The sequence below is a fragment of the Gymnogyps californianus genome, chromosome 1 (assembly GCF_018139145.2).
Source record: "Gymnogyps californianus isolate 813 chromosome 1, ASM1813914v2, whole genome shotgun sequence".
In the NCBI taxonomy this organism is placed as follows: domain Eukaryota; kingdom Metazoa; phylum Chordata; class Aves; order Accipitriformes; family Cathartidae; genus Gymnogyps; species Gymnogyps californianus.
The window spans coordinates 11,090,177-11,111,127 of NC_059471.1; the positions used below are offsets into that span (position 1 = coordinate 11,090,177).

General features: G+C 40.5%; 1 protein-coding gene across 1 annotated transcript in view; it reads left to right on the forward strand.

Moving 5' to 3' along the window:
- MTNR1B (melatonin receptor 1B) overlaps positions 1–20,457 on the forward strand; it is a 31,684-nt gene extending 11,227 nt beyond the window's left edge. The window contains exon 2 of the mRNA XM_050908677.1: positions 19,589–20,457. Within this exon, the coding sequence (XP_050764634.1) occupies positions 19,589–20,457 (869 nt within the window). The remainder of the gene's footprint in view (positions 1–19,588) is intronic.
- Positions 20,458–20,951: the final 494 nt, after the last annotated feature.

Consider the following 20,951-nt stretch of genomic DNA (forward strand, 5'->3'; position numbering starts at 1 on the left):
CTTTTTAAAGATGTTCTTAGAAGTAGACAACTCTATTCAGCTTTTCTACTGACAAGTAAAAGGATGTTATATTAAAACATGCTGCTTCGCTTCGAGACAAGTAAAGACATGCAGGTGGCGTAGTCACTACTTGCCAACTGGGAGCTATCCCATCCCTCCTTTCTGTGAACTACAACTTATGGTTCTTAAGAGTCTTGGGAATCTATATTCAAGAGACTGAGCATTCCAGCCAACTTGTTTGAAATCAGGCGTTCCTCACAGGAATGCACAGGGTGTAATTTTTGGATTGTTACAGAGGAAAAGTTTCACACAACACCTTAGCTGGAATCTCTGTCTTCACTCAGACAAACCTTCTGGTCTGCAAATTCAAGACAGCATGCAACTTTAACACACCTTTGTACTTTCTTCCATGTTGTCCTTTAAAAATAGAGGGCCATCCTTTTTAGCTGCTCAGGTAAATGTTAATTCCTTTATTTTCTTAAAAGCACCTCAGCAAACCACTTCTGATGTAGTAAACTACACAGTAACTGCTACTGCACTGCTCTGAAGTGAAGCCACTCGTTGCTGATGGTATTTTTAGCCTCATTCATTGAGGCTGTTAACAATTCTGAGTTCAGGCTTAAGGACTGCATCCTTCATGTATCCAAGAGCTGCTAAGAATGGTGGGTGTTACCCACTGTACAGAATACAGAGATATGCAGAGTCAGCACACCATTACTTCTACATAAGCATGAAATGAAAATAACAGATTTCCCCAAGTGTTCACAAGCCAAGGAACTTTTGGGCCTCAAGCTGCTCAGAAACAGCCCCCACTTTACACCTATGTGCAAAATTGCTTAATTCCATTGTCTACAGGGAGAGAATTTACAAAAAGCAGATGTGAATTGCTTTACACAAGGTATACTTGTGTACATTCTGAAGCAAAGAGATGAGCTTTCCCAAAGCTTTCCTACCGGCACCAGCTAACTACACTATTAAAGTGTAGCTAACTACCAGATAAAACTGGTAGTTTTATCTGTTACAGGTACCTCCTAGTTACTAACCGGTAACTACACTAAACCAGCTAACTATACTATTCAAAGCTCCACCAAAGCTGATCATGCATTCATTTCTGAGTAAAATGCTATGGTCTTGTAGATCCCCAGTGCTTCATTCATGAAATGTAAATAAAAATCATCTGCAAAGAATTGAGAGATAAGTACTTTGGAAACTGCAAGAGATGCAGCTATGTATTCCTTCTTTTATTTCCAAACACTGCCAGTACCACTGAGGCCAAAAGTACTTATTTGAAGAGTTGACATGCCTTCCGCAACACTTCCAGAAATTTCATGTATAATTTATTTTCAAGACAGGATTACAACCCTGTGGGTAGCCTCAGCGTATGAGAATATGTGACATGTTTCCAATTAGTGCCTCATTCTCGGCTATTGATTTTTAGATTAATTATATCATAACCAAAGCAAAGTTTGACTTAATTAATGGTTTGAAGACAAGCAGTCAATAAAATTGCAGGATGCTATAAGAAGGTACCACTTCTGATTCATTAATAAGGTAATGAATAGTTGATGGAGTAACTAAATCTGGAAACCATTTCTAATAACATGAAAGACAAGAAGGTGATTGGCAGTAATCATCATGGATTTACAAATGGAAAATCATGCTTAACCAGCATGATAGCCATGATTAGCTTGGTGGATGAGAGGAGAGCACTAGATGTTGTTTACCTTGACTTTAGTAAAGCTTCTGATACTGTCTCCCATAACATCCTCATAGACTAGCTGACAAAGTAGGGTTTAGATTGAAAACTGGCTGAATGACTGGGCCTGGGGGGGTTGTAATCAGTGGCACAAAGTCCAGCAGGAGGGCAAGCCACTAGCAGTGTGCCTCAGAGGTCAATACTGGGACCAATACTGTCTAACTTCTTCATTAATGACCAGGATGATGCGGCAGAGTGTACCCTCAGCAAGTTCACAGATGATACAAAACTGAGAGGAGTGGCTAATATGCCAGAAGGTCATGCTGCCATTCAGAGGGACGGGACAGTCTGGAGAAATGGTCTGACAGGAACATCATGAAGTTCAACAAAGGGAAGTGCGAAGTCCTGTGCCTGGGGAGGAACAACCCCAGGCACCAATATACGCTGGGGGACACCCAGCTGGAAAGCAGCTTGGCAGAAAAGGACATGGGGGTCCTGGTAGACAACAAGCTGATCATGAGCTAGCAATGCACCCTTGTAGCAAAGAAGGCTAACAGCCTCCTGGGTTGCATCAGAGTGTTGCCTGCAAGCCAAGGAAGGTGATCAGCACTGATAAGGCCATGCCTGGAGTGCTGTGTCCAGTTCTGGGCTCCCCAGTGCAAGAAAGTTATGGACTTATTGGAGTGAAGTCCACTACTTGGCCACTAAAGTGATTAGGGGCTTGGAGCATCTCCCGTATGAGAAGAGGCTGAGAGAGCTGTGACAGTTCAGCCTGGAGAAGAGAAAGCTCAGGGGGATCTTATCAATGTATATAAATACCTGGTGGGAGGGAGTGAAGAAGACGCAGCCAGACTCTTCTCAGTAGTGCCCACTGAGAAGACAAGAGGTAATGGGTACAAATTAAACCCCATGAAATTCCATCTGAACACAAGAAAACTTTTTTCACTGTGTGGGTGGTTAAACACTGGAACACGTTGCCCAGAGAGGTTGTGGAGTCTCCATCTCTGGAGATACTGAAAACCTGACTGGACACAGTCCTGGGCAACCTGCTCGCACTGACCCTGCTTGAGCAGGAGGGGTTGGACTAGAATACCTCAAGACGCCCCTTCCAACCTAAAAGAGTCTGTGATACAGTGATTCTGTAAGGCTCCAGCACAACACCATAATTTGCTGTAAAAAACTTGTATGTTAACCTAAGTACTGGTGGAAAGATTTTCATTGGACATAATTGGCAGAACTCTATTAACTGCACTGGCTTACCGACACATAGGTAGGCTTTGACTCATCCTGACTTCTGAGATCCCTGATTTCTGAAAAAGCTTGCTTTTTTTCTCAGTGCACATGTGTTTAAAGGTGGTAAATTTCCTGTACCTTTAATGTGGTCTTTTATTGCTTACTGCCACTAGTTTTCCATTCCTTTATTGCTCCAGTTTGGAAAAGACCAAACAGGAAAAGGAAGTGAAGCTGGAAATGTTTGCAGTAGTATTAGTGCCTTTAGTTGCATGTCATCTGTTAAGCAAGGGATAGCCTTTTGATAAATAATAGGAAGAGAATAGTTTGTGTTGGGAGAACTCTGTATTTGCAGTATACAGTGATACTGAAAGCAGCTGCGAGGTAAACTTTCATGAATCTTCTGCATCAGTAGGTCCAACCCTTAGCGGAAACATAAAAATAATTTTCCAGAAGAGAAAACAAAGCAGCACACTTTCTCACACTTTTAATTACATCAGCACGGTCACCTGACAGAAAATGCTATATTTAAAGAACTTTATGTTAAATAGAAAGGCCTAATACTTAGATAATGAAACAAATAGGGGAACTGATTAATTGGGGAATGGTATCTTTATATGCCTTTGTCTTGTTATGTTAGAGATCATGATAGAAAGAAAACTTAAAATTCAAAGTCCCCTGCCAAAAGTCAGGTAGTGCACTGGCATATTCCAGGTATTTTACTGGCATAAAATATAGTGGCAGAAAGTGACTGCTGTGCTGTGGAAATATAGAACAGTTCTACTCAAGGACACACAGCCTACCTGTGAGACCTCTAAAGTGACTGCAAAAATACTTGTTATTAGATTCACAGGTGGGGTTAAAGCCCATGGACAACAGATTGTTTTCTAAATCAGTCTTCATGTTAAGCAAGATTTTCATTTTTTTTATGCTTTCTTTTGCAGTCGTTAGAAGCAAAATGTGTAAAATATTAATTAGATGTTGAAGCGGGCCTTGTAAAAAGATGGTTTAACCATAGTGATTTGCCTAGAAAAAATGATCTACTGGTAAGCGGGTTGAAATAGTTTAAAAGATTTCACCTATGATTATAGTCCCAGGTATGAAACATTAACTACACAATCCAGAGTCTAATTTCAGTGCTGGACATTTGTTGCTTCCAAGTTGAGCAAAAATTAACTAATTTGAGATCCTGTAATTATGCCTTTAGTTAGATAATCTCAAAACGATGTAATCCTCTTTAGTCAGTCTTACGAAACACCTGGTAGGCTAGGACCATAAAGATTGTAAAACTTGCTATACAGTCAGCTTCCTGGTTAAATATGAAGCAAGAATATCTGATCTGCTTATGGAGAGCAAATGAAATAGAGAAAGTACATGACCTTCAAACACAACATTCTCATGTAATATATACAAAAGTGATTTCCATTTGAGCCTGATTTAGTAAAAATTACATTGGTTTGACCCAGTTTGCAGGTGTATTCACTCAGTAGAAGAGATGTGACTCGGTACTTCACACAGACAGGAGTCACCCACTGCTTTTTCTGGACCACAGGTCATCAGGTTGCTCACTTGGGTTACAGCTAGGACTCGCACAAGGAGTTAGTCTGAATGGCTAGTTGCAGTTCACAGTGCTCAAAGATCATCAAAGTAGAGTGTGGAAAAGGATTCTGCAATCTGGGTAACCTGAACCTAGTATTTGAGTATCTAGATAAGGAGAGAAATTCTGGCCTTGCTAAAGCCAGTGGGAATTGGTTTCCAAAAATATTTTTGCTGGGATCTCGTGCCTCTTCCCTCTTTCTTTGCAGCCCTCAGCACACTCCACCCTCTGCCCCCCACATCTGTAAACATTTGTTGGTCCAGATTCTCTGTTTGGCTCAGACCATTATGTCCAGTCAGAGACTGTTCAGATTCTGTGCCACAAGGAATCTGAAGACAGAATCATAAACAAAACAAAGCCCCACCTACTCTAATCTGCACTGGGACCTGTTCTTCTGACCAAGTAACTCTAGCTTGCTATTAATGACCATGTCTTTTCTCTACTTACATAGTAGCAGGTATGATCTTAGATACCCTCTGCTATTTAGTAGATCAAGTAGAGCCCTCATCTGTTGCAAAATCAACAGCATCTTCCCCCTATTCCCTAGTGAAAACAGTAAATATCCTATATACACATTCCTTACTAGAACAGGTCACTCAGAGAGGGTGTTGAGAATCCATGGCTGGAGATAGTCAAAACCTGACTGGACATGGCCCTGAACAACCTGCTGTGGTTGACCCCTCTTTGAACAGGAGGGTTGGACTAGATGATCTCCAGAGATCAATTCCAACATAAATGATTCTGTGGTTATATTGGTTATATGTCTATACCTATCACCCTTCATTCAACTATCTCACCAATATCATGACTCATAGGCCCAGCCAGAACAGAGTTTTCGTCTAATCATTTTGCAAGGCTTTTACTGGCTCTCAGAAAAGACCTTAATTCAGGAAATTATCATTACACACTTTGTCTGTGTTGAGTTGAAACAGAAACCCGCCAATACTTTAGAAGAGAATACACAATCATTTTCTGTAAAAGCATTTTATTTAGTCATCTGTTTACATGCTGTTTACAAACCTATGAGTATCATTATAAGATGAATCATGTCAGTGTACTTTGCTTTAAGACCTTGTTTCCAAAAGAAGCAGATGGCACAGCCTGACAACAGTTTCTGAAGACATTCATCTCCCTATGCATGTACAGTGATGAGGCCTTCCAAAAGCTCAGAGCAAAAAGGGTAAGACTTTTCCTCACTGAAAGGTTATAATGGCCATTTTCATCAAGTATCATCTATGTTCTTCCTTGGCGAAATAGGAAACAAGAGAAGGGAAAAGAAGATCATAATGAAGGGACTTCAGAGAATGTTAGAAGCATTGGCAACTTGTCAACCTAAGTGTTCCCCATATTAGATATTCCCATATATTATATTTACTGCAGTGTATCAGATCCCATTTTATAGAATTCCAAGACTGCCTTAGGATCCCCCACTGTGTCTGGGAGTTGAACATAGGAACCCCTAAAAGTACATAGCAGCAATAATGGGCTTAGATTTGATTTCTTTTTGCAGCTGTAACTAGTTTGCATGTACATGCTTTGCATGTACTTGTTTCTGGTTGTGTAGCTGTCACATGCTGCGAGTCCTTCATCTGGAGCCCCAGAGAGCAGTTGAGTAAATCACTGTGGAAATTACCACTTGCATGTCTTCATTTCCATAAAAGGAGATCCCAACATTTGTACTGGTCAAAATGCTCTGTTCTATTTAAATGGGTCTACAGGGCAAAGCTACGAGATGCACCTTATCATAGCTAACCAAATCTCTTGGCTAACTGGTGCTGAGTATGTCCCACAGTCTGCAATAGTCCCCATTTTATTCACATGATATAACTGCTGGATATTTTGAATATCTTCTGTAATATCTTGAGCCTTATATTTCAAAATAGAATTATTTTATGTTCTGGGGTTTGTTGTTTTGGTTTTTTTTAATTCAACTAATCTGCTAGTGAATATTAAAAAAAAACCCACAAACCAACCAGCTTAACAAAACAAAACATGGTTTTTGTTTGCAAAAAATTATTATCATTCTTCAAGTTCCTGTCTTCCTTTCTAAAAGAAGGTGGAAGATAAGTTATTCTAAGGACCTGAATGCTGTTTTGTTGCTGTAAGAGAGAAAAAAACCCAACATAATTTCCTTTGACACAAATTCAGACTAAAGACAGTAGCAAAGATGAAGGTAATAGAAGGTAATAGTGAAGGTAATAGAAGATGAGCTAGCTTTTCACACAATATAAATTAATATCTGCCAGGACAAAATAAAGTTTTGTCCAGAGTTTTTAACAGTGAAATGTCCTTACTTTGTTTGCTTCCACAGGCCAGTCTTTTATAGTTGATCTGAACCAAGTTTTAGTGTTTTGTTTTTTTTTTTTAACAAAATAGCATCCTACAAAATGCTACATATTTCACCTTTTTCCTATGAAATGCAATATAGTGTTGGGAGACTGAAAAAAATATATTATTGTAGGTTGCCTAGCTATTTGTAGGATCTGACTAGATTGCACCTGTTGTGTTTTACAGCTTTTCATATTAGCCCCTTTGTCAGCAGTAAATGAGTTTTCATACTTGCAGTTGTTCATGTAGGTTTCCTGTTCTTCCTTGGTTGAAGCAATCAACAGCTGTGATTACTTCAAGTGAAGAAAATAAAGCTGATATGTACTGACAGATACAGGAAACACAAGTTCTTTCATGAATTAGTGAAAAAACAGTGTGTTTTTCTTGTTATTCAGTGACTGTGCTCAGCAACCGGATGTTTCGAAGCTGGGCTGTCACTAGTGCCCACAGTGGTAAGCACTCAGAATAAAAGCCTTGGCTTCATTCCCTGCATGAAAAGCAGTAGTACCCCAGATAGAGACACTCTCTCAGCAACAACAGGGGCCTTTCGCCGTCCTAGACTACTCTGAAGGCAAGATCCTGACTTCAGTGTGAGGGCATTGGTCTAAGGATGCAGCTCAGTTGCAGATGGCTAGACATGGAGAACAAGGTTATTGCCCCTTCAAATATTTTGTCAACAAAACCGGGATGGTTGTGTAGAGGAGTGGCTGGCAAGGACCTGAATGAGAATGTTGCATCGTACCACTCAGATCACAACAGCGGAGCTCAAGAAGGAGCTGTGCTTCTGAACGGTGCCACTGAAACCTACTGTCCTCATCATAAAAGCAGTTGTATTGGTACAGACCAAGGGCATAGCTAGCCTCATACTCTGTCTTTAAATGTAGATGCAAGTAGGCACTCAGGAAAAAAAAGAGAACAGGGCAACCCTGTATGATACTTCTGTATTCTCTCAACTTGTGATTCCTTCCAGCTCAGAGGATTTCCTGAACCTATTATGTTATGTCTGTTTAGTAACCTTCAACTGATGTCTCTTTCAAGTACTTTTCCAGCCTTCCCTTGAATACAGGTAAAATTTTTGCACCTGCAAAATCTGTTAAGCAGTTCCACAGATTTACTACCTATCGCAGCAAGCACCCCCTTTCGTTTGCTCTGAATTCGACTAGCTTCACTTAATAGCTCCATCTCTTCTATTGGCTCCATCCCTCAGTACCAGTATGCCACTATGGTGTCATTCTGGAGCAGTAAGCTGGACAGGCGCTGTCATTTTTTCCAGAGTGTGCCTAATAGCAATGGTATTATCTAACAGAGGAGAGCAAGGCTCATGAACCTAGAGCGTTCTTCCTAATCTGTGTCTTGGGAGAGTCCCTGTGCCTGTCTATCTCAGTTTCCCACCTGTTAAATCATGAGAAGGATTTTTTTTTTTTTGCTTTGAAACATACTGATGAAGAGCACTCTACAATATAAGTGGTAACCTGTGTGTTCTGGTTCTAGGGTGAAATTCTTGAACATAACCTAGACAGAGACAAGCAGGCTAACCCCAGAAGAGCAGCAAGGCTGGTGAGTAGGGCACTGTGTTGTGACTATGGGAGACATAAGCTCAAGTCCTTTTTCAAAGAAAGGCTCTTCTACCGTGGAAGTATCCTAACCACTAGGCGACAGTGAATTCTCTAGAAGAGCCTGTCTTGCCTCTTCTGCTTCCCTTTTTCTCTCTGAAAACACCCAGTACCAGGAAAGTTCCTGCAAGCTCAGAAAGTATCAGAAGCCCAGAAAAGTATTTATCACCCCATAAACGTACTATCTGTTTAGCGATCAGACTTTTGCTCTGGAAGAACCAACCACTTCCTTATGCCTTCTGCCCTGCTAGACGGTGCGATGTATTGTCTCTGTTGTGGCTGGTGCACTAGGTGGCAATAGAGAGTCACCACTGTCCCTACTCGCACCTCAGGAAGCCACAAGTGAGCAAAATTGTACACCTAGGGGTTACAAATCTCCAGCCTTTACTAAGTTTTTAACAGCACAGCACTAGAAATATCTTTTTGCACCTGCAGTCCATTATGAAACTCATGGCAGCAAACTCACAGCCAGTACTGGTGCTCCCGTATTTAACCACAGAGAGAAGAAGCCTGAGCACACAGAAAAACTGGAGGATTTGCTCACTGGGTTATAGTCATATATAGCTGCCAAGCATGCCAAAATCATGATCTCAAAAACATGTTAATCAACAGTGCAACTTAGGTGCCTCTTTTCAGCAAGACTATGTTGACACGAGGGCTACGGCTTATAAGCCTAAAATTCAGCTCCTGCGAATGTAGCTTCCAGCACCAACTCATAGTTGCAGATGTAGGGCCAAGAACACAAGTCTGTCCCAGTCCAGCAGTCTGCAAGTCACTAAGCCACAATCATCTCAAGCTTCTTTTTACATGCTGAGTTTCTATTCCTGTGAATCCTGCATTCTTTGCATTGCAGCACAGCTTGAAAAAGGGGTGTACTGTGCATTCTCCACTAAACTATCCCACAGTGGGGTGTTTGTATTGTTTCGTCTTAAAACAAAAAGTTCCTCTTCTCATCTTCTACATAACAGCATAGTGCTTTCATCCAGAAAGTGGATGACTAAGGTTTAAACCCTATTTAGTCTGGATTCCAGAATTCTCTGTGAAAACACGGACATCTAACTTACAGGGTGTCTAGGCCTGGATTTCTTCTGAACAGAAAGCTCTCCCAAAGCCTTTGGGTAGCTGCACAATGAAAGGATAATTGCCAGAGTAAATACTCCCCTTCTGCTCTGCGTATAGTACAGTCCTGAAGGGCAAAGGAGTCCAGGAAGGCTGGACTTTTTTCAAGAAGGAAATCTTAAAGGCACAGGAGCGGGCCATCCCCATGTGCCAAAAGATGAGCCAGTCGGGAAGAAGACCGGCCTGGCTGAGCAGAGAGCTTTGTCGGGAACTCAGGAAAAGAAAAGAGAGTTTATGACCTTTGGAAGAAGGTGCAGGCCACCCAGGAGGACTACAAGGATGTCGTGAGGTTATGCAGGGAGAAAATTAGAAGGGCCAAAGCCCAACTAGAACTTAATCTGGCTACTGCCGTGAAAGACAATAAAAAACATTTCTATAAATATATTAGCAACAAAAGGAGGGCTAAGGAGAGTCTCCGTCCTTTATTGGATGTGGGGGGAAACATAGCGCCAAAGGATGAGGAAAAGGCTGAGGTACTTAATGCCTTCTTTGCCTCAGTCTTTAATAGTAAGACCAGTTGTTCTCCGGGTACCTGAGCTGGAAGGCAGGGATGGGGAGCAGAATGAAGCCCCCATAATCCCAGGGGAAATGGTTAGCGACCTGCTACACCACTTAGACACACACAAGTCTATGGGGCCGGATGGGATCCACCCAAGGGTACTGAGGCAGCTGGCGGAAGTGCTCACCAAGCCACTTTCAATCATTTATCAGCAGTCCTGGCTAACCGGGGAGGTCCCAGTTGAGTGGAGGTTAGCAAATGTGACGCCCATCTACAAGAGGGGCCGGAAGGAGGATCGGGGGAACTACAGGCCTGTCAGTCTGCCCTCAGTGCCAGGGAAAGTTACGGAGCAGATCCTCTTGAGTGCCATCACATGGCACGTACAGGACAACCAGGTGATGAGGCCCAGTCAGCATGGGTTTAGGAAAGACAGGTCCTGCTTGACTAACCTGATCTCCTTCTATGACAAGGTGACCCGCTTAGTGGATGAGGGAAAGGCTGTGGATGTTGTCTACCTAGACTTTAGTAAAGCCTTTGACACCATTTCCCACAGCATTCTCCTAGAGAAACTGGCTGCTCATGGCTTGGATGGGCATACTCTTCGCTGGGTAAAAAACTGGCTGCATGGCCAGGCCCAAAGAGTGGTGGTGAATGGAGTTAAATCCAGTTGGTGGCCGGTCACAAGTGGTGTCTCCAGGGCTCAGTGTTGGGGCCAGTTCTGTTTAATATCTTTATCAATGATCTGGACGAGGGGATCGAGTGCACCCTCAGTAAGTTTGCAAATGACACCAAGTTGGGCGGGAGTGTTGATCTGCTTGAGGGTAGGAAGGCTCTACAGAGGGATCTGGACAGGCTGGATCGATGGGCCGAGGCCAACTGTATGAGGTTCAACAAGGCTCAGTGCCGCGTCCTGCACTTGGGTCACAACAACCCCATGCAGTGCTACAGGCTTGGGGAAGAGTGGCTGGAAAGCTGCCTGGCGGAAAGGGACCTGGGGGTGTTGGTCGACAGCCGGCTGAATATGAGCCAGCAGTGTGCCCAGGTGGCCCAGAAGGCCAATAGCATCCTGGCTTGTATCAGAACTAGTGTGGCCAGCAGGACTAGGGAAGCAATTGTCCCCCTGTACTCGGCACTGGTGAGGCCGCACCTCGAATACTGTGTTCTGTTTTGGGCCCCTCACTACAAGAAAGACATTGAGGTGCTGGAGCGTGTCCAAAGGGCAACAAAGCTGGTGAAGGGTCTAGAGCACAAGTCTTATGAGGAGCAGCTGAGAGAACTGGGGTTGTTTAGTCTGAAGAAAAGGAGGCTCAGGGGAGACCTTATTGCCCTCTACAGCTACCTGAAAGGAGGTTGTACTGAGGCGGGTGTCGGTCTCTTCTCCCAGGTAACAAGCAATAGGACAAGAGGAAACGGCCTCAAGTTGCGCCAGGGGAGGTTTAGATTGGATATTAGGAAAAATTTCTTCCCCGAAAGGGTTGTCAAGCATTGGAACAGGCTGCCCAGGGAAGTGGTGGAGTCCCCATCCCTGGAGGTATTTAAAAGACGTGTAGATGTAGCGCTTAGGGACATGGGTTAGTGGTGGACTTGGCACTGTTAGGTTAACAGTTGGGACTCGATGATCTTAAAGGTCCTTTCCAACCTAAATGATTCTATGATTCTACTCCCAGTGATGGTAGAGAATTTTCCTTATAGGTATCATAGGATAATTATATGCACCAAATATTTTAAAGTTTCATAGAAGATATGTTTCCTGAAAAGAAATAACCTGAACATTGCATAGATTAAAGACCAGCCTTGATTCATTGTCTATGTTATATTTTTTGCTAGAGTCTCTAAAATACTGTGATTCTAGTGGAAATATATTGCCTGTCCCTTGCCATTACATCAAAGTCTGCAGTACATCCCACTAATATCTGAAATCATGAAACATAGTTACAAAGGAGCATATCACCACTTTTAAACTGTCATATTCAAAGAAAACAAAAACCCATCTGGCACTTGTCTGGAACATTATGTTAAACCTTCTGTTAGTAACACACTGTTGAACATTATAGTAGATTAACATGTCTCAGTGAATCAAAGATTACCCTAGGTCTTGGCTTGTAGTGTCACAGGGAATTCAAATGTCAGTGTGTGAAAGACTTAATTCTGTGCTCCACCTGCTGCCGGTGTCCACTTCTGGTGGCTTCATTCCTGCTGACATGAATGGAGTTTCATCTGAATTAGGCTAGCAGGTTTTATTTTTTCTGATGGATTGTGAGAAAAAATAAGAGTTGACACAGGTGATTTTAAACAGATTTAAAAGTTACCTATTTGAACAAAAAATCAAGAACTACAAGAGCCTAAATACTGTAAAAAAATACTAATCAAAGAAGTCAAAACTAGAGGCATAAATTAGTAGCGAGGAAGTAAGAAGCATCAGCTTTTCTCCAGGAGCAGCTAACATCTCCCTGCATGCCATTTGAGCCATATTTTCTGAGCCACTCTGGAAAGAGAAACAAAACCTACCCAGTCCTTAGTTCTGTCTGCCTACCTGGTGCCAGTTCCTCAGTCCCTCCAGAGTCATGTTTTTCTTTCCACATTAAAGAGCAAACCTTAAGAAGAACCCCCACAACCAAGCCTTAAATGATCTGCAAGGATTATAGGAACTGAAGCCCAGTGGAAAATATGATAGGTCAGAAAATGTAAGTGTCACTGCCAGCATCAGGAACCAGCAATAAGGTGCCCAGGGCTTCCATTTAAAAGCCACTGCCTGGAAGTTTAGCAGAAACCTAAGAGCTCCGACAGCAGAACCTTCTATCTTGTTATGTAATTCTTCCATAAAATATGCCAAAACTAACTCAAGTTTTGGGAAAGATAATCAGCTGAATAAGTAGTAAGTATCCATGTGTACATGGACATACATCTAATGAAGAAGCTCCAGAAGTGAGACCAGCTACACAGTTCCATCATAGTAATCATCTGTTTTGCCAAAATCCTGAACTCTGAGCTGGAAAACCACTCATACCTTGCTCAGGTTTGCACTCAGGCTGGCACTTAGAATAATCTACTGCTTAAATGGTTTGGCTGAGCAGATTGGTCCTTAGTTTCAGTCTCAGGACTATTCTTATACAACCAGGGGTGGAGACATAGACGCGTGAAGTCAATTTTATACCAATTTGCTCTTAGCTGAGTATGCTCCTGTTTTATCTAGTCCAGACCTTGAGACTCACTTTAATGAGGATTCAGCAGGGTCTGGAGCCTGGAAATTATATTTAAGCCTGGTCCTCAAAAGGTGACATTGGAAGAAAGTTCAAGACAATACTTCATCAGAGCTGCATAGTTTCTGTTACTAATTAGTAATTATAGACAAGGGGAGATTAAAGAGGGACAGTCTTCTTGACTGAAGGACTGATTGCTTTCTTCAAGCTGTTATATATGCCTCTTCAATCTCCATGTTGGTCTAGACTCAAACAATAGATCCAATAAGCCACTTGCTGTAGTGAATCCTGGCTATCATGCCTTGCAATTAACACACTGCTATTTCTCTTTGTCTGAAGGTAAGATCTGCTCTTTTAAAAGTTAAGGAACTATGAAAGGGGTTTAGGTTTCGATTTTTGTTCTTTTACATCCAAATATAATTCAAGTGCTTAATTTTTTTCGTTGTTGTTGCTTTTGTTATATGGACCAAATGCTTTCAGTATTTCACATTCTCGTTAATAAGAAATCTTTATTTTCTTATATCGGATTAATGTCTCCTTTAAGTCTATGGCAATTCTCCCATTAACTTCAGCAGTCATTAAAGAGGCCTAAAAGGCAGATAATTTACTCCAATATAATATAACATAACATAATATAATATAATATAATATAATTAAAGGCAATAACATTAAGATTAAAACTATAAAAATAACATTTTGTTTCCACAAGTTGCTGGTAGTCAGAAAGAAAAATTATAAGCCACCAGCAACTTCCATACCAAGCCTAGTATCAGGATCAAGGTTACCTTTATTAGAGAGGGATGATGTCACAGCTGAGGAAGGATTTTGTATGCAAGTGGCATATCACTTGCAGAAATTTGGAATTATGATCGAGACTGTAAAGCTTTTTTTTTTCCCCTTTAGTGACTTGCAGGAAAGAACTAAAAGATTAGACTCACCTTGTGTATTTTGTGAACATTTTAAAAAACTAGAGCAAAAAAGCATTTTGTATGCTTAGTGTTTATATAAAAGTAACTTACAGAATGGATGACACCATGAATCCCTGAAGTGGTATCTTGTGTCTTTGACTATAAGGCTGTCTAGAAACTGAGCCCAGATTCTGTCTTTATACATCAACCACAACAAGAAAGCTATCAGAAGCCTTCCAGAACTCTCTTTTTTAAGTTCATTTTGAGTACAGGGGCTACAGGAATTTGGCAGAGGAATAAAAAAAGGGGCTGAAGAGTGAGCTAGCACTAGAGAAATGCCCAGTGTGTATGGACTTCTTGAGGATTTTTATTACTGTGAACTCTGCAGAGGAATGATTGTCTTCATTTTATAGAATGGTTGGACTCTTATTTACTTCATTAAAATCAAAATCTTGCTCCTCTTCCTTTAGTACAGATAAATACCTACAGGTAGTTGTCAGTGATATCATAGAAAAACTTTAGTTCTTATCATTCTTAGCCAGTATAAAAGGCTATTTAATTGTAAACAGCACTGATTATTAGAGAGGTGTTTAAGCCTTAAGCCCAAACAAAGAACTTTCCCACTGACGTTCCAACTGAAGACATAATGAAGTAAGAAATCTGCAAGAGTAACTCTGAGTTTTCCCTTAAGGTTAGGATGTGGAAATGGAAGAATAAAATAATTATCCTGAGTCATTGATCCTTGGTATTTAAAAAAATCTGCCAATACATTATGGTAATATTCATTCACTTTCTGCCTTGCCTGTCCCTACTCCTTACATTTGTTGCTACACTGTGACCCAAGTTCGACAGTAGGAGAGGAGGGGGCAGAGAAAAATGCAAGTCTGCGCAATAGGCTGTGTAGAAACAATTTTCCTGTCTTGAAGCTAGGCCTTTGTATGCTAAAGAAGACGAGAGTAATGGATGCAGAAGAAGAGTAAACAAGGACGAACATGACTGTAGCCAGGGGGAAATAGAGCTAAGAGGGTGATGTCTGTATGCAATGTATAACAACTTGTTAAACAAATGGGTAACAACCAAAACACCATCTGATAAAAAATAAAATGCCATGATATATAATTAATCATTTTAGCCAGTTTGAAACCAAAGAAAGAAGCAAAACCTTTAAAAAAAGATTGCTGATTGCAATTGCTTCTGGTTTTGGTAGGGACATTAGAAGTCAATTTTCTTTTCAGAAGGCAGACGCTTAGCCCTTAAAAGTCCTGACCTTACCAAAAAGTTTGTTCTGTGATTAAATTCCTACAATATCAAGTCATATCAAGATTACAAGAGGGTGCGAAAGTTCCCTTTTTCCTGTTAATTGGGGTAACAAAACCAATATGCAAGAATGCTTCATAAAGTATCGATCTAGTTCTGTTGCATCCAAAGTCAATATCAGAACTAATTTTCTTTTTTATGCACCCAACTATCAATGTTTAAAACAGTGCAGATGTGTATCTTTTTGAGTCTCTGGCTAGGTATTTGGCTTTTAGTAGCTACTGCTTGTAATTAAGGGGTCTTTCCATTCCAGTGAGCAAATGTGTTTCTTATAAATGAACATAATCTTCTGTCTGATGAAACTGAAATCTAGGAACAAAGTCCATCAGGTAAATTATGGAAATAATTATAATAATTCCAACTAGATGAGCATTCTGTGGTTTCTATTTTATTACAAACAGCAAAAAGTTACCTCTTTGGTTATCTTCCGTATGTAATTATAGCCACTCCAAATGCTGTGTCTTAGGTGTATCAAGGAACATTTACTTTCTCCAAGCACTTAAAAGACATCTAAGACCTTTGATTTCTCAAAATGTTGATTATCTATTTTTTACGAATTAGAAAAGTTTCTCTCTACTTTTGTAGGGTATTCATTGCAGCAATGCAATATTAAACTTCATTCCACAGTCAGCCACATAGAAAGAAAAAAACATTGGACCTTTCTTTTGCAGTGCATAGTGTGAACACTCAACCCTGTAAACAGCCATAAAAGTCACAAATCATTTGAGGCCTTTATAGATATTGCACCATTTTTCTCCTGTGTTGTTGTCGTGGTTTAACCCCAGTCAGCAACTAAGCACCACGCAGCTGCTTCCCCTTCCCCCTCCCAGTGGGGTGAGGAGGAGGAAAGGAAAAAAGTAAAACTCAAGGGTTGAGATAAGAACAGTTTAATAACTAAAGCAAAATATAATACCAACAATAGTCATAATGAAATATAATAATAATAATAGTAATGAAAAGGAATATAACAAAAAAAAGGAAGGGGGGGGGAACCCAGTGATGCACAATGCAATTGCTCACCACCCGCTGACCGATGCCAGAGCCGCGATCCACACCTCCCGGCCAGCTCTCCCCTGTTTATATACTGGGCATGATGTTCCATGGTATGGCATATCCCTTTGGCTAGTTCAGGTCAGCTGCCCTGGCTCTGCTCCCTCCCAGCTTCTTGCACACCTGCTTGCTGGCAGAGCATGGGAAACTGAAAAGTCCTTGGCTTCTTAAGATAAGTGCTACTTAGCAACAACTAAAACATGAGAGTGTTATCAGCATCATTCTCACACTAAATCCAAAACACAGCACTGTACCAGCTACTAAGAAGAGAGTTAACTCTGTCTCAGCCGAAACCAGGACAGTTGTGAAGTGGTATGTTATGTTTTTGACAAGTTCGTTGCTAACTGTCCTTATTCATGGCAGTTGGAATTTTCAAGAAACCCTAAATTACACACAAAATTTTGAATGTCTCTTGCCAAATGTACTTTACAGTAAATTTCCAAATATGATTGAAAGAGCTGAATGCCCACTTGATTTTAATTGAACAATTACATTTTAGGTATAAACTGATGCTGGGAGGCCTTAGAGATTAGATTAATTTTAGCACAAATCCCAGACTAAACTCTGTCTTTCTCCAGAAAGCATTCTAAAACAGAAAAAAAGTATTTTTTTCTTTCTTTCTCCTGACTTCTCTGTCTTCTAATGTCAGATACAGTGATGAAAAAACATAAGAGAAATTCTTGTTGCCATGATGTAAATACATTCTGATAAAGATGCCCCTGCTCCTTTGTTAGTCTTGGCTTTTATCCTATTTGTCATATGGCTAGAAGAGGCCTTCAAAGTCATCTCATCCTTCCTGTGCTCAAAAGAGAGACCAGCTGTATCTAAGCCAGTACTGACAAATGCTTATTTAACTTTTTCTTACAACCTCCAATGGCAGACTCAAAGCAAGCTGTTCCAGCACTTCCTTCTTCTTGCCATTAAAATGTTTTTCTCAATGTCTAATTTGAAACTTCCTTGTGACTGAAGCTTGTTTGTGTTCACCACAGTCATGGGAATGGATTATATCCTTCCTGCTTTGCTTATTTGAAGTTATCATGTCCCCCCCAGTTGTCTCCCTAGTTTGTTCAATCTTTCCTCATAGATCGTAAAACTAGTAGATATTTGCTTTGCTCTAGATTAGCTCTAATTATAGTTTACTTTTTTCTTGAAGTGTGAAGCCCCAAACTGAAGACATTTTTGTAATGCCTTAGCAATCCTGAGTAAGACAGAAAAATTACTTTATGTGGTTTTGCATCTGAAAATTATGTTTACCTTTTTCACAACAGCATGACGTTACTGAATTGTATTCAGTATAGTGCATATAAAGCCAGCAGGAAATGTCTCCTTGTGCAGGTCCAACAACATACTCAGATAGGCCTCCCTCGACCCTAAAGCAGGGAGTGACTGTGGCTTGGGAGGGCACAAAACGCAACACAATACTATTGGTTTTACATCCTGCTTCTAAGACAAATAACATGGAATTGCCTTACATCCAGTACCATGCCAGTGAACTGTAGCTATGAAATCACTTGTGTGGCCTTTAAAGTATAAAGAGCGTGTGAGACAGGCTGCTAAACGTATAACAAGGAACTACATTGTACACCACGCTTGAGCTGAGCCGTGTTTCTGTAGCTACAGATGGATAATGCTGCTTTCTGTTAAGTTCACTAGCTGTCGTGTAAATTCTGATGAGCATGGTCTTCCCCTGAAGTGTATGGGAGAAAGAGAACTCCCCATTCCTTAATTCAGATTAAGCAAGCTACAGATGCAGAGCAGGTGGAGCAAACAGTATACAGGTGAACTTCTGGCTTTTTTTGAGGAGTTTAATCCTACACGGTTATTGGTTTTATGGCTCCCAGCTCATGACATCCTTATCCACGGCATTATTTCTGTACTTAAAATTAAATGGAGAACTGCTTTCCTAGATGAGGACTAGAAAGCTCAGAATTTGTAGAACTGAGCGTCTAACTGTTCTTTTAAAAAAATAATTATGTTCCAGACACAATTTTAAAAGCTACTTGGGTCTTTTGCACCTCTGTGCATGCTGTGAAGGACTTTAAGCAAAAAAGTAAGTATGCAAACCAGAAATGTGTTTTATGCTACCTAAATGCCAAGAATCTAAAGTTAGTACCTTTATTTTCTGTCTCCTGGGAAGTTCCTAGAGAATGATTTCACATTTCATTTTTCAGGAATATAGTTTACTTTCTCACTATTTTATTCAAACATCCTTAGATACAATGCCTAGAAATTTCAAACTGATGAAAAAGATACTGTATAAAGAGAGAGAATAAGTCTCAACCATACCACTAAAATTTCTTCAAACATCATCAGCAGAAAAGGATCTAAAGGCTCTTTCCATGAATTTGAATACTTTCTCTTGCATTCATGCATTTTTCCTTTGTATAATTAAATATGCCTTTCTACAGAGGATGTTGAAGGCAATTCACTCTTCTTTAGTCAATCCAATGGGAAAATAACTGCAGTATGGGTAGGCCATTCATGCAGAAAATATCTATACTACAGACTATCGTGTAGCAATTTAGAATATGCATAAAACAACACATCCTTCTAATCCCTATAGACCTAGTCTCTGTATATCCTTCCCCTTGATAGCAGTCAAGCCTGTTAGTATTCCAGTGATAGGTTAGAATGGAATAACGGCTTGCCTACCTGGCACAATTTAGACTTTTTTTCTTTTTCACCTTATTCGATCCAGCTGTGGAGTTAGCTACACTGAAACAACTCAGCACATGCTTATGTAATGGCTTGCTGATGGTTATGTTTATTAAAGATTAAAATAGAAAGGAGAGTATAATTCAGCCACCAACAGATTTGAAACATCATGTTGCTGCAGATATTTCTGTGATGTTCTAAGCTGAATTGTAAAATTATTTCCCATAGAGACCTATTGGTCCTATGTACCTGCTGCTTGCTGACATCATCAGTAATTTAGCATTGCAGATATCCAAAATAGTATATCATGTTTTCTTCTTGTTCACAGCTATGCTTGCTTTCAGACTTACGTCTATGTATTTTTCTTTTTCCCCAGGTAATGCATTTGTGGTGAGCCTAGCTTTGGCTGATCTGGTGGTGGCCTTGTATCCATACCCACTGGTGCTCTTAGCTATTTTCCACAATGGATGGACGTTGGGTGAAATGCACTGTAAAGTGAGTGGCTTTGTGATGGGACTAAGTGTAATAGGCTCTATTTTCAACATCACTGCAATTGCAATAAACCGATATTGCTATATATGTCATAGTTTTGCTTATGACAAAGTGTACAGCTGTTGGAACACGATGCTGTACGTCTCCTTAGTCTGGGTATTAACAGTAATTGCAACTGTGCCAAATTTTTTTGTTGGCTCTTTAAAGTACGATCCACGCATCTATTCATGCACATTTGTTCAGACTGCAAGCTCCTACTATACGATAGCTGTTGTGGTAATTCACTTCATCGTCCCTATCACCATTGTGAGTTTCTGCTACCTTCGAATTTGGATTTTAGTGCTCCAAGTTAGAAGACGAGTCAAGTCAGAAACAAAGCCAAGACTGAAGCCAAGTGACTTCAGAAACTTTCTTACCATGTTTGTGGTTTTTGTGATATTTGCCTTTTGCTGGGCACCTCTAAACTTCATTGGACTGGCTGTGGCCATTGATCCTATGGAAATGGCACCAAAAGTTCCTGAATGGTTATTCATTATAAGCTATTTCATGGCCTATTTCAACAGCTGCCTTAATGCAATAATATATGGACTTCTTAACCAGAATTTTCGGAATGAATACAAACGAATTTTAATGTCACTGTGGATGCCAAGGCTTTTCTTCCAGGACACATCCAAAGGAGGAACTGATTGTCAGAAGAGCAAGCCTTCTCCTGCTTTAAACAACAATGACCAAATGAAAACTGATACCTTGTAAATGTGTAATAGTCAATGCAAGAGTTTGTCATGGAGAAACCGAGGAATATAGTTGTAATGTTCTGGTCATTCTTGCTTACTTTTGGGGGCTTTCCATGTGGATGGCACTTTGTGACTGGAATACTGTCTTCTTGGTAAAGCACATTGCTCTCAATTCATGATTTATACAAGATATCAATTGAAAATGCATTTCAGAATTAAAGGAGCAGATAAGTGCAAGCTGTTTTAGTTCTGAGAGCTGAATTCTTCTCCCAGACATATGAATGAGACTTTTTTTTTACTTCAGTGGGAGTTTTGCATTCTTTATACAAGATCAGTATTCATTTCTTAGAAGATGTATTGAAGGTACTTGTCTATGGGCACAGCAGCTCATCAAGGCTGTGGAGTGGTATTTTCCTCCCTCCTGTATCTGAACAAAGAGGGTGAAGCAGATAGATACTCTGTTTTCCACACATAAGCCAAACATCACATTTCTGTGCATGTACTGGTGGCAGT